The sequence below is a fragment of the Glycine soja genome, chromosome 2 (genome assembly GCF_004193775.1).
Source record: "Glycine soja cultivar W05 chromosome 2, ASM419377v2, whole genome shotgun sequence".
In the NCBI taxonomy this organism is placed as follows: Eukaryota; Viridiplantae; Streptophyta; class Magnoliopsida; order Fabales; family Fabaceae; genus Glycine; species Glycine soja.
Window position 1 is genome coordinate 5,221,494 of NC_041003.1, and position 14,887 is coordinate 5,236,380.

General features: G+C 27.3%; 1 protein-coding gene across 1 annotated transcript; it reads left to right on the forward strand.

Moving 5' to 3' along the window:
• Positions 1–213: 213 nt before the first annotated feature.
• LOC114382396 (UPF0496 protein At2g18630-like) lies at positions 214–2,339 on the forward strand. Its single transcript, XM_028341785.1, has 2 exons — positions 214–533; positions 640–2,339. The coding sequence occupies exon 2, from the start codon at positions 862–864 to the stop codon at positions 1,990–1,992; it is 1,131 nt and encodes a 376-aa protein (XP_028197586.1). The 5' UTR covers positions 214–533; positions 640–861; the 3' UTR covers positions 1,993–2,339.
• The last annotated feature ends 12,548 nt before the right edge of the window (positions 2,340–14,887 follow it).

The following is a 14,887-nucleotide window of genomic DNA, read 5'->3' on the forward strand; positions in this document are numbered from 1 at the left end:
TTAAATTTACGTGACATTTTTTTCAGTTAATTTTATACTCAAATATTTTGAAAAAAAAATAGTAATGAATTCATTTTTTTTGGATAGTAATGAATTCATTATTTTTTTAAGAAATACGAATTCAAGAAAAAAAACAATAAGTTGAAAAAAATAGAAACTATTAAAAATAAAAATACCCATTATTCATAATTTTGTCTTCAATTGTCCCCCCAAAGCACTTTTGCCACACAACACAACGCTGCATAGGAGTCAAAGACACCTTCCTCCTTCCCTTGTTTACTTTGACTTTCTCTCTGCAACTTCGCAGGTCACTGAAGCCACCTTAGTTCTCAATCCAAGACACAATCTCAACATCTAAGTACCACTTCTTCCTCTTCCAAATCAAAGCTTGAGTTGAAGCAATAAGTTTCTGAAGAGTATCACAATTTTTCCTCAATTGGGCATCAATCTTCATATGTAGCTATTTCTGCTCTTGGGGGAAGGAATCAGAATGAATGCCACCAACTTAGTCTGAATCTTCAGCTGAATCTCAGGTAACCAACCATAAAAATTGCAACTTTCATTTGGGTGTTCTTAGTTTATAGTCAATACAGCTGGATCTAACCAAAGTCAACGCATCTTTCTTCCTCGTTCGTCTAGCTAGCCGTGGATCCAGTTGAGCCCAATCGTGTAAAATTCTGAAACTTTACTAATTTTGGGCATTGTTGCTGAGGCTTAGGACTATTTGTGATTGATTGGTGTTTAGGTTTTGTGATTGATTGGTGTGAAAAGGAGGAAAGGAAAAAGTGACCTTTTTTTTTAATATTTCGGATCCTAAATTTTAGAAGCTGGATTTGATCTTTCTGTTTCTGAGCTATCAAGATGGGAGGGCAATCAAGCAAGATGGTTAGTGTTGAATCCCCGACACCCATTAAAATGGGTACCCATTCTCTGTATGCTGCTGATTTGAGCTCCTATGAAGCTGCTTGTGTTAAAGATCCAAACTTGCAATCCTTTGACGTGAGCATTCAGGAGCATACCAATAGGGTGATTAGTTCCCTTGCTCATGGGGTTGAGGTCAGATCCTTGTCTTTTGATTCACTGAGAGAAATGACTGATAGTCTTCTTGAGATGAACCAGGAAGTAGTCAAAGTTATTTTGGATTGCAAGAAAGATATATGGGGAAACTCAGAATTGTTCTCCTTGGTGAATGATTACTTTGATAATAGCCTCCACACATTGGAGTTCTGTAACTCACTTGAGAAATGCTTGAGGCAAGCACGCGAAAACCAGATGATAGTCAAGTCAGTGGTTACCTACTTTGAGGAAGAGGTGCAAAATGGGGCCGAAGGGGTGACTTATGTGAAGACATTGCAAGAGCTTAAGAAGTTTAAGGATGCCGGGGACCCCTTTACTGAAGAGTTTTATTTGTTGTTTCAATCGGTTTACACGCAACAGGCATCAATGTTGCAGAAATTGCAAATCAGGAAGAGAAAGCTCGATAAGAAATTGAAATCCCTCAAGACATGGAGGAGGGTGTCAAATGCCATTTTTGTTGCTGCTTTTGTTTCTGTCTTGATTTTCTCGGTTGTGGCGGCTTCTATTGCTGCGCCACCGGTTGTGACAGCCTTGGCTGCTGCATTGGCTGTTCCAATAGGGTCAGTAGGAAAGTGGTGCAACTCTCTCTTCAAGCGCTATGAGAAAGCTCTAAAGGGACAACGGGAAGTGGTCAGCTCAATGCAGATTGGTACTTACATTTCACTGAAGGACCTGGACAACATTCGAGTGCTTATCAACAAATTGGAATTAGTTCTTGAATCATTATTGCAGAATGCTGATTTTGCTATTAAAAATGAGGATGTTATGAAGTTTGCAATTGACGAGATTAAGAAGAAAATAGAAACATTTTCAGAAACTATGGAGAGTTTAAGTGCTCATGCTGATAAATGCAGTCGCCAGATACGGAGAGCGAGGACTGTGGTTATACAAAATATAATCAAGAAACCAGATTGAAATTTGTTTACTTTCTCTTGCTGGATTCTTCCTTTGCTTCAAATAGGTAGACTACTTCAGTAAGATGCTTATAAAGATAAATGAATATAGAACTTGTACAGAACATTCTGTACTTTCTAATTTCTCTGTATAGATATTTAGATTATAAATGATTACAAATATGTTTTCTGCTTAGCTGTTTCTGCTTACACTTTTGTTAGATGCAATTGACCATCATCTGAGTACATAATGATGAAATCATGACAAGCTCACGGAACAAAGTATAGGACTGTTGATGATGAATTGTAAGTACAGACTACCTTAAGTTTGGAATAAATCTAATGGAGCAGCTCCATGATTAGGAGATCGATAAGTATCAATTTCAAAATGTTAAGAGTATGAGATCCGAAGAAAATGAAAATTTATATTTGCTGATATTTAGCAAACTATTTTTGATTCTTTGATACCTGCATTCTCAAGTTTAGCTGCGCAACATGTAAAAAATACTGCTTATAGCAACTATTTGGGTTTTCAGTTTCTATTTCGGAATATGGATGTGGAATGTATAGCTGCTTGCTTGTATGATATATAAAATTTTTGGGTAAACTCTTACATTAAGAGGGTACTTGCTATGGTTGTCAACTCCAAATGTTGTAGGAAAACGAAACCATAACAAAAATATACTTTGGTAAAAGAACAAAATCTGGTATCAGCTGTCTAAGTTAGACCAATTCTTTTTAAATCCTTTACATAAAACCCATGTTCGAACCAACATTCATTTTTTTTGTCACCCCACTTCACCTTCGGTCAAAGATAAATTTATTAAAATACTTAATAAACGAGAAGGATAAGAGAGAGAAAGAATGAGTGTACTAACAACTTTTGGAGAGAAAATATTGAAAGTTAAAGTTTAATGAAATTAAATAAAAGAAAAACCACCAATAAATTTTTATCCTACTTTAAAAATGATTTACATATGGGAGAATGATCTATTTAACGTGAGAACTTGTATTTGATTTTTATCATATGCAAAAAAAAAAAAAAGACTAACAACAGTCGTCCATCGCGAACAGACTTAGTCTTTAACTTAGTGAGTTGAAAGACATATGTGATCTATAACTTAGTGTGTGGTCTAACTTAGTTAATGGTGCTAACTTTTGATTTATTTCTTAAAATTATTTTGTCTTCTTTTGGTGCAAAGTCACATGATATTTTTTAAGGGAGATAATCTTAGTCAATATAAATAGAATCACATTAGGAGACAACTTTTTGTCCAAGTATTTATATATATACATGAATGTGAAAGGTCTAAATTGGGAAGAGAGAAAAAAAACCCCTTCGAATGCCAATGAAAGACAACCTATGTGAGTAAGAACTAAAGCATGCAAAAGACTTGCCCTCTTTGGTGATAGACAAAATTCCATCATTTCCTATCCCCCAAAGAAGCGGTAAAGGCCCCTTGGAATAAAGAAAAATATAAGTATGAGGTAATGTCATAAAAACAATGGAAGTTTTGAGCTCAATACTTTGTAGAAAAACAAAAAAGAGGAAAAGTGTAATGTTAAGCATGCCAAAGTTAATATCAATTTATGTTTAAATAAAAAATTTATGTCTATGATGCTTCCATGGACATATATGTATATTGTTGCATGTACAACACTCACTAGGACATTATCTTATTAGTTTAGTTTTCATGTTCTAAATTGATCAGGTATAAAGGATGAAGACGTACAAGTGGTCCTGAAGACATCGTGTTTTGTGCATTGATATCTTTTTAAGCTAGTTATTTGGCAAGGCTTTAGTTGTATTATTTTCTAAAAGAATCTCTTTGTATAAGAATCACACTCATGATATGTATATGATAATGTTACTTGCAAATGTTGTATGACTTTAAACATTAAATTCTTGAGTAATGAAATTATTTATGTCATCATTTTCCGCACTCTTAAAAATGTAAATCTCTAGGTAATACCCCTTAGAGTATTACGAAATGTCTTGTTTGCACAACAAAAACATATTTTTATTGAATATCAAATTTTAGCACACAACACAAACACATTGTTGTTGTGTATAAGATTCTAACACACAATGGAAACATGTTTTATTGTGTATGATGCACAATAAAAATATGTTTCCATTACATCACAAACACACACAAAAATTCAAACTCTCAAAGTTCAATGATGGGGGGCTTATAGTGGCATGCAACGATGGTAACGTCCTAAGGCTTCCAAGAAAAGGGTATTTAAAGAAAAGGAAAGGGGTGAGGAGAGGAGTAAGTAAGAAAGGAGAAATGATGGGGAGGTTGGGGAGGGGAAAGAGTTGGGGTAGCTTAGGAAATTTCAATGTTTTTATACCGGGTGGGAGTGAACTTAGCAATAAGGATTGTAGGAATGGCAAGGACCTTTTAGGTTATCGGGCTTTGCTAAAAGAATGTTCCGCCTATCTTTTCGTTTGGGCTAGTGCATGCTTCTCTGACTTGAATGTTGTACGGGTGCATTTTAGGTAGGTACTTTCCCTTATAAAAAAAATAGGAAAAATAATTAAAACAGGCAAAACGTTTGATAAATAGAGAATTAAATAAGCAAAACTAAAATGTAAAATAGATAAAATACGGTAAATACATATGAAAATGATAAAAAAAAAACATTTTGAGTTATTGTGGGCAGCTATATCAGCATCATCATCATATATTTGTGACCTTAAATAAAAAGTTCAAACAATAATTAGAAAGCATGATTTTATATATATAAAAAAAGTTAGACAGCTTGAAGGATTTTCGTATATCACATAGATTGAACATTGGATTTCCCGTATAGATTGTTCTCACAATATGTGAGCTTAAGGTACCTAACTACAATGTCAACCCATTAGATTAAAATGAATAAGAATTTGATACTAAGGTGAACATTTCAAGGATAAAATGAATAAGAATGATAATATTTATCTTCTAATCAAAATAGTGATTAAATAAGAGATGACATCAAGTTATTAGTTTAAATGGTACGGACTTAGTCCCTTAAATAAGATTTAGAATGAGTCTTATAAATAAAAAAATGTGATTAAGAAAAAATATTTACTAAAAATAAAGATAATTAACAAAATTCTTTAATAAAGATTAATTATTAATAAAATTAATAAATATTAAGCATCAATATTTATGATAGTTAAAAAAAGAAAAAGAAAAAAGATGACACCCTCAATCATATGGGACAGTAGGTAGTACTAGCATGCTAGAAAAGATCAACACAAAAATTACCACACCGACTTATTTCGTTAGCAGTTTTAACCAATTATGATGCTGAAAAATAAGTTGAAGACATGTTATGCTTTCTTTCTTAAGAGAACTCAACTTTGTTTATTGGTGTCGTAGTCTTTATATATTTTTGCCATGTATCTATTTTTTAGTTTCATTTATTATTTTTCCTTCTCTTAGTGCCGGCATATGCATGTAATTAACTTATTACAGTTTGATTGTTTGTGATGTTGCAAATAATTTGTAAAGTTTACAATAAAACAAATAAAAGACTTAATCTCCTCCTAAAAAAAAAAAAAGGACTTAATCTCACTTATTATATCTTTCAGCTATGGATAACGTGTGACTTTTGGCTCTCTAAAAATTCTTGTTAGGTCCAGTAAAAAAAATATTAATCCCTGTATTCCTTTTTAACTTTCTTTTAAGGTTGTTGTGAAGAAATAAAAAAAAAAAAGCAATAAATATTTTTTATTCTAATAAAGCAATTGTGAGATTTCATATTTTTTTTTCACTCCACAATAAATATATGTATACATTAATTAAACATTAGGAGACGAGTAAAGGTATAACTAACAAAAGAGTAATTAACTTTAAAAAAATAATTAATGTGATATTAAACTTTACAAATCACATATAAATAAAATAGAAATTCTAAAAAAATTGACAATTTAAAAGCAACACAGGGAATAAGAGATTGTTTGTTTTTCTAAGAGATATAATGTTGGTTTGATGATAAAGAGTGAAGGAGGAAGAAATACGTTGTAAGTTCAAATTTTTTGATTTAAAAAACTAATAAATTAATAATTAATATTTATTGATAACAACTAACAACTAAAAATTTGATCCATAGATATTTTGAATATAAAGAGAGAACTTAAGGATTTAAGAAAGACTTAATTATAACTAGTTTTTTTTTTACAACCACTTAATTATAACAATTAAGAAAAGTAAGAGATGATTTTAGATTTTTTTTTCTGAGGGGTTAAAATGACACAGTAAAAGATTTAAAAGTGTAGTTTAAAAGAAAGAAAAAAAGAAGAAGAAAAATCTAGTTTGCAATGTTATATCCTGCATGCTTTCAATACCAAATAAATAATATCTTGCATGCAGCATGCTATGGTCTTTGAATGAGGTTACTATGACAATATGAGCATAAACTGTAAAAAAGAAAATTATAAAGTGTGTGATTTATTTGAAAAATATAGAAACTGTAGCTAATAATTTGAAATTTAACAATTGAGATTATAACAAAACAAGACACGTATTATAAATTATAAAATTGTTAAATTTGTTTCTTTAATTTTCTGGTCAATAAACTTAACCCCTCAACAACGAAAGTGCCATTTGCTTTGTTTTGAGTGTTGATGGCCAGAGTTGCCAATATGTATATCCAATTTTTCCTGACGGTGACTGGCTTTTGAAAAGTACCTTTCGTGACAATTTTCTGTGCGTTAGGAGAAGTGATATTTGTGACGGCTAGATTTTGTTTCACTACATCGACAATAATGAGTAAAAAAAAAAAACTACATCGACAATAAAAAATATTTTTTTTAGGTTACAATAAAAATTAGTTTAGTGATAGGATACAGTTATAGGATTTTCATGATATCTATTAATTTTGTTGATAATTATTATTTGTTAAAGAATTTAATTAATTAACTTATTATATTAATGAAATTTCTTTTTTTAATTATATTTTTTTATTTACAATGTTTGAATATAAAATTTTACTTAAAAAGTTTTGAGTTTATTCTACTTGAATTAGTAACAGGTTGATAAATAGATTTTTTTTCTTAAAAAAATATAGGAATTTGGGTTAACTTTATTATTTATTTAAGACTTTTTTAGAAGATTATTTAAGAATAAGTAATCAAATTAATTACTACAAGATACAACCATTTTCTTATACAGTAAATTAAGATCCAACCATATTAGTAATTTTTTTTCTTTTTAACATTGGTCATATTTTTTTTTGTTATATAGAGAACATTACACAGTCCTATTTAACTTAGAAACATTTATAAAAGATAATTTTTTATGAAAATATTTAACAAAATTATATATTCAAAACTTAAGTTCAAAATCATTAATTGGGCTAAAATAATCTATGCAGTCTTTGATTTTGCCTATTTTGACGTCATCACCTAAATTGAACAAAATAAAAATTAAAATAAAATTGATTTTTTATTCCATCATTGTATTGATATAAAGTATATTTCTATTAAAAATAATGACTAATCTTTATTAAAAATTATCAACACAAATAAGATAAGTATTCAATATAATTTATTTTATATTTAAATTTAAGATTCGAATTTTGGATCACGACGAAGAGATAAGATATAAATTGACATCATTTATATTAACCATGGTTGTTGGTAGATTGGAGTTATTACTACTGGAAAATTTTGGACCTTCCTAAATTCCTCTCTCTTTCTCTCAACTTCTATATATATATGAATCTTTCCGTACCCGTTGATTTTGTACGTGGTGAAGTTAACACAAAATGGAGCTGCATGGAGTGCAAAGCAATTGATTCACAAAGACATGCATGTCAGCATGTGTTATGCAACTGATTTATTTAGAGAATAAATTTTAAAATCGAAGTTATTGATTGACAGGCCAACCATTAAGATTATGGTTAAAGATATGCACAAACATAACAAACTATTTAATTATAACAAATTATTTAATTAATGATTTTAAGTCCTTACATTATTCCGTAACGTTAATAGTCAAATATGTCCTCTAAAAAAATAGTCAAATATGTGTTCATAATCCAATTAAAATGTTATATAAGAGGGAGGGAGACCAATATTATTTTGGAATTCGTATGAAAGTGGTTTTGCAGCGAGAAAAACGTAAAACACATGGAACGAATGGAAAAAAAATAATTAATTTGCATGTTGACAAGTTTTATCCTCCATCCCATTCCCCATATTCCATTTCATTACACGTGAAAAATGAATGTTTAAAAAAAGTATTGATAAGCTGCTTCATTCTTTGGGAAAAACATTTACTAGATTAGGTATTACTTTTCGATTGTGCTAATATTATTTATTTTTCCAACTCAGGCCTCATATATTGTTTTACCTTGGAATCAATTCTTCTCATCACGGTGAATAAGTTCTATTGAAAAAATTCTGATTAAAGTTACTATAAGTATACATCTTAGTTACGTTCAATAATTAAAATAGACGAACACTAAATAGAGGAAATGACGAATGCCATTAAGTAATTTTTATCAAAATCGTTTGTACTTAACTTTAAAATAGATGAACACTTAACAGATGAAATGACGAATGTCATTAAGATAACCACAAATGAATTATATGATTCATATAACATCATCTCATTTTTTTTCGGAAGGCATATAACATTATTATTTATCTCATATTTCTCCTTACAGACATATTATATATCTATAATAACCTAACCTAATGTTTCACACGTTATGCAGGCCGTCTAATGGAGAGGCTTCATCATTCTGATCTGGCAGATTGATCTACATCAACTCCTATTTTGAATGTGTCGTAGGGAAATAACTAAAAATTAATTCTTAAAGAAAATATTTATCATGAAGAAAATAAATTAACAAATTCTTGCATATATACAACTGCTATATATATATATATATATTTTAGTTGTCCATGTATAGAATTTTTTAAATTTTAGTGCGTGTTGGAGATTTACCCATAGCCTGGAGACGTGTTTTCTGCTAATTAAAAAAAAATCACATCCTGCATTAATCAATAGCTTAAGACCATTTGCTTAAATCAACTATTTTTTTCAAAACGCTTCTTGTTAATTGGATTATCACCTTCGAATATGAGTCAGATCATGAAGTACAATACCTTGTTTTCAATATTTCCTTGTACAATTAATGCATGTACTCACGCCATTACCTAACATCTGGCAAAGCTATCTGCCAAGGATGTCAAACTATAAACTAGCTACAAAAGAAATTAAAATAAGTAGAACTTCTTAATTAGGAGACCAAGCATACATTTCAACAACAAAAAACGAATAAATTATATATTCGTTTATATCTTGATACGTATTTAAATTACATTCTTATGTCTTTATATTTTAAAATATGTTTTTTCTTTCTCTCATAGATAAATCATAAATATATGCCACATTTACATTTTTTTTAATAAAAAATATTTTTGTAGGTATCTTTTTCTTATTATGATCAGCTTATCCTATTGAGTTAGTCTAGTGCATCCTGAAAATTAAAGGGAGTTGAGTTAGTCTAGTATAAATTTGAAATATATTATTAATTAGAAAAATATTCAAACATTATTTCAAAAAATAAAATAATAGAATTTATAAATATTATATTATGATAAAAAAATCATATCGGTTGTTTAAAATATGTTATAATTACATTATAATATTTTATTAAATATTTAATGTTCATTGTGTCATTAATCTTTCAGTTGAACTTTATTTAATTTTTAAAATTTAAAAATGAAATGATGTATAAAATTCAAGAAGGAATATTGAAGATAATTTTTCATATAATTTTAAAAGATAATGTTATAAAGTTTAGAAACAGATTATGAATTAATTTAAATATATATATATATATATATATATATATATATATATATATATATATATATTATGATTTTGATGAAATGGTAATATTGTCACACACATATATTATCTCATTCTGATATTATTTAATTCATTTCAAACATAAAATAGGACAACATATGTATTAATTATCTAAGAGAGTATTTAGCACACATCAAATATTTAGTAATATGAAAATTTATCACGTTTTTCTTCTACTTTATTATTATTTTATTTTTATATATATCTTATCTTATTCTATCATTATCTTAATTTTCAATCGAATCCATAGGAAATGATAATGTAATTTAAATACATTTTAAGGACGACTATGATTTACTCAAAGAAACATATTTAAAAAAAAAAAAACAATTTTGGTGATCGCTATGGCTCCAAAGAGTCGCCCAATGCCTCTTATTTTAAGAACAAATGACACATGGATGAAGTGAATTAGTAGCGATAAGTTCCTGCATCAATGTCAACGCCCTAGTTGCATGCCAACTGGTTAATTAGGTCTCTTTCCCCCAATAGGGATGATAAAACTAATATATTCCATCATGCTGTAATCAGAGGACGATAATGATACAGAATATATCCTATAGAACATATTGCAGATACACAATAGTTCAATTAGAACTATATATTTGTTATCAAAAAAGAAAAAACAATGTGAGGTCTTGGTATTAGTTATCAAAAAAGAGAAAAAATGTATGGTCACAAATATTGGTGCATCATTTTAAGATATGGCAAGTTCCTGTTCCATCTTTTCCATATAGGTTCCTTACGTTCCCATATCGGCTTCACTACTTTTTTCAATTTTTGGTGTTGAGTTGCATGGTCCCGTAAAAACTAATAATATTCCATGAACACTTTTCTTTCAATATCTGTCTTGAAATCTGATAAAAACAATACCCTTGTGTACTTCATCTGCTTCATTATTTTGACAAATTACATTAACCAAACAATTAGATTCTGGTCTTCCTCACCAGTCACGGGGTATATAAAAATCTTACAATATTAAACTTCTTGCCGCCCATAATCAAACAGTAAATTCGCTAACCTAACTTTCTGATGACCAAATCGACCTTCGTAAAAATTTAATTTGTTCGTTTGCTAATCACGGAAGTCTTTCTTTTCCTTCCATACATAAACTAATAAAAGCCACTAATTCTTTTCTCTCTATATTGCAACGATTGGGGAGTGAACAATATGCATTAATTATGAGAATAGTGACCCCTAGGGTCTGTGACCGCTGTTACTGATGAAAAAAGATTTTTTTAACAATAGTTGATATCTTGAGAAAGCTAGAGAAAAGTATAAATATGATAAATAATATGATTTGTTAGGAAGAAATAGGAATGAAGTCAACCAAATTAAGACTCTACGGGAGCCAATTTCGTCTCTCTATATATATATATATATAATTCATACAAAATATTTAAAATATTAATTATAATAACAATTTATTAGTATATATTTACTTTAAATTTTTATATTAATTATAATCAAGCCCCCTCTCACCCACGAATCTATATCCATCCCCGGAAAGAAAGATATAAAGAGAAAATAAAAACTAGATGTTTGAAATTTGTGAGTGTGAAAAAATCAAGACTCAGTTATAGATATACTTGCTCGGTTCATTTTTTTTTGCATTAGTTTTATTTTGCCTTTTTTATTTTAAAAAAAAAAAGACTCGCCAAGCCAAAAAATACCAACAACCTCAACAAGAATTTAAAGTAGAATTTTTCCATTCTTTTTTCATTTAGGAAAACAAAAAGGTGTCGTATTTTTGACATTTTGTTTTCGTACTGTCCTATTTTGGACTTTCGCCGCGCATGTTACACGGTGAACTGTGCATCATAGAAAGAAAAATTATCTTTTATTTTCTTTTTAGGGTGTATCCAGTATGTCACCCTTTGGGAAGAGAATATTAATGGGAAAGATATGAAAAGAAGAAGAAAAAACGCAATCAATATTAGAAATGGTTAGAAAACAATTGGAGGAATAAAAACGTGTAAGTAAAAATAAACGAGTATTTCATATATTATTAATGTAATTTTTTTAAGAATTTAACAACTACCATCCAATTAAAAATCACAATTAATATAATTTTTAAGTAATTATTATAAGAATAAATAAATTTACCATGAATTCATGATGATTGGATAATAATATAAAATTATTTTATACAATTAATTATTATATTTTTTAATTATAATACTTTTAACTAATGTGAAATCATTTTAAGTACGTTACTTAAAATAGTTATTATATAAAATAATAATTTTCTCATACAACTAGGGGTAGAGAGACACTCAGTGTCTTTCTAAATTTTTTAAATAATAAAAATAAAAGTTAAATACAGTTAATAAAAAATTAACAATATAAAAATAATGGGAAATTAATGTAAATTAAAAGAAAAATTTTGAAATTTAAAAAGTGATTTAAGAATAAAATTGTTTAGTAAAGTGTGAACACCAAATGAGATAATTTTTATTATTAATAGTTATAAATATGATTGTATATTATGCTTTGGTTTGGTCGCTACTTGTGACCTTTGATATTTTTAATATATGTGTTTTGCTTATATAAAAAAATTATGATTGTACAATAGTACATATAACATTTAAAATATAACAATTATGATTGAAATAATTAATATAAACAATATTTATGTTGTCAGTAATTAAATTTAATTGAAATAATTAATAATTATTGATTTGTAAATTATTTATTATGAATATATATAATTAATAATTATTGATTTTATAATGATTATTCTAAAAGATATTAGAAAAAAATTAATTAATTTTTAATGGAAAATTTTAATTAGTCAATAATATAAAATTAATAAGCTTAATTATGTTTTTATAGTCTCTTAAATTAGAAGTATGCTGTTTTTAGTCCTTCAAAAAAAATTATATTTTTTACTTTTAAAATTAAAAAAAAAATACTTTTTAGTTTCTCTGTCAGGCTTTGAGGAACTAACAAATACAAAATTTTATTTAACAATCACTTAAAAAGAACTTTTCAAATGTGAGGAACTAAAAAAAGTAAGAAAAAAAAAAGAATTGAAGACTAAATAAAAACAAACAAACCCCTAATTCAAGGGCAAAACATAATTAAGCCAAAATAGTAATATCAAAATTAAATTCTTTAATTAAATTTAGTGGGTGATAAATAATTGATTTATTTTGATTATATTTGACAAAATTAGATAAAAAGTTAATTGTCACTTGAAAGTTAATAGTTTAAAGTTTTTAAGTTAACTTATTAACTTATTAAATTATAAGTGTTTGGTAAAATTAATCACTGAAGTATCTGAAAAATATAAAATAATATATTTAAAAAATTAAAAAGAAAAGAAAATATAAAAATTAAAAGTTAATGCTTTTAAAAAAATACTTTAAGTAATATTTTAAAAAATGTTAAAAATTACTAAAATTATTGAAAATTATTTAAAAAATATTTATCAAATAGTTAAATACACTTTTCCCCTTTTAGCAAAAGTTTAAAACTTGTAGAAACAACTTGTGAAACATAACTTTATTGTTGAAAACTCCAATATCATTACTCGAACTGGTTTAATTTCTACGCACATGGATTGCCATACCTGCATACATTTCTCATCTTTGAGATACATCTTACAAGTTACAAGCTGTAAAATTAATTTAATTTTTTTTTATCTTTAATTAGTTATGCAATATAATCATATGAATTTTTTTATGTAATTATTTTAATCAAATTCATTATTGACATTTCAAAATATAGGTTGAAGTTTATTGAGAAATTATATTTGTATAATAACTCATACAATAAATCTTACAACAAGGAGAGAAAGAGAAAAAAGTGAAAAGAGAGAAATTTTTTTGAAATGTAATAAATAATATGATAGAAAAAAATAGACACATAAAATAATATTATATAAATTGTTATAAGCATGTATTATATCTCAACCTTATTTATAACATGTCCGAATGTGTCTCATTTATTATTATAGGTGTTTGTTTAAGGATTAGACTTAGAACTTTTAGTAAATAAATAATTAAAGCTTATTTAGAGTATTTACATCATATATAAATCTTTGCATAGGTCAAAAAATTAAACTTTGCATTTTTTAAAAATAAATAGGCCAGTTTTAAAAGGCTAAATTCTTAATAATACATTTTAAAATTAGGCCATCAGTTTATAAGGCTAGATTGACTTTTCTAAAGCTAGCTCCAAGGCATAATTTTCTTAAATAAGCCCAAAATTAATTTATTTGCTTAACAAAGTCTACATAATTGAATGCATAAATATCATTTATGCTATCAGATATTTATATAATCATTAATTTATTATACACCGAAGTAAAATAGTACAAATATTTTTTTATTCAAGATATTGTTTTTTACGGTATTATTCAAGATATTGTTGTATCTTGTCCTTTAAAAAATAAAAACAATCATAACATTAAATTAGTCAGCATTGTGTTAGAGTACATATGGTGCGTGCTCATGTACACCATACTTTAATTTATATTTGTATAGTTTTTCTCTCTTAGATTAAGATTAGTTTTATCCCATTTTTCTTAATACTTATATTTTGATTTCCAATTGTTTATGCTACATCTGGTACACACACTTGTATACAATATTTTATATTTGTATTGTTTTATCACTTAGATTGAGATTAGTTCTATCTCGTGTTTAATTATGATATATTTATATTTTTTATTTTGTCACTTATCCTAAATATATATTTGTTCATGCAGTAAAAAAAAAAACTCTCTGTGCATCGTAACGTTTATTTAATAATATTTTGAGCATCGTAACGTTTATTTTAAAAAAAAAAACTCTTGGTTAAACAATCAAATTTATTTAATTTTTTTTATTTGATAATATTTTGGTTAGCCTGGGTTAGAATACGAGGAAGGTAAAATACAAGGAGATTTCTACCGTGATATCACAAACAAACCAAAAGGGAATTTAACACTATATTCAATTAAAAAATTTAAAACATTAGATTCATGAATCTTTCTTTATATCGGCTCAACTTGTTCATTCTTATTTAAGATGGGTTTTCATGGTCACATTAGCA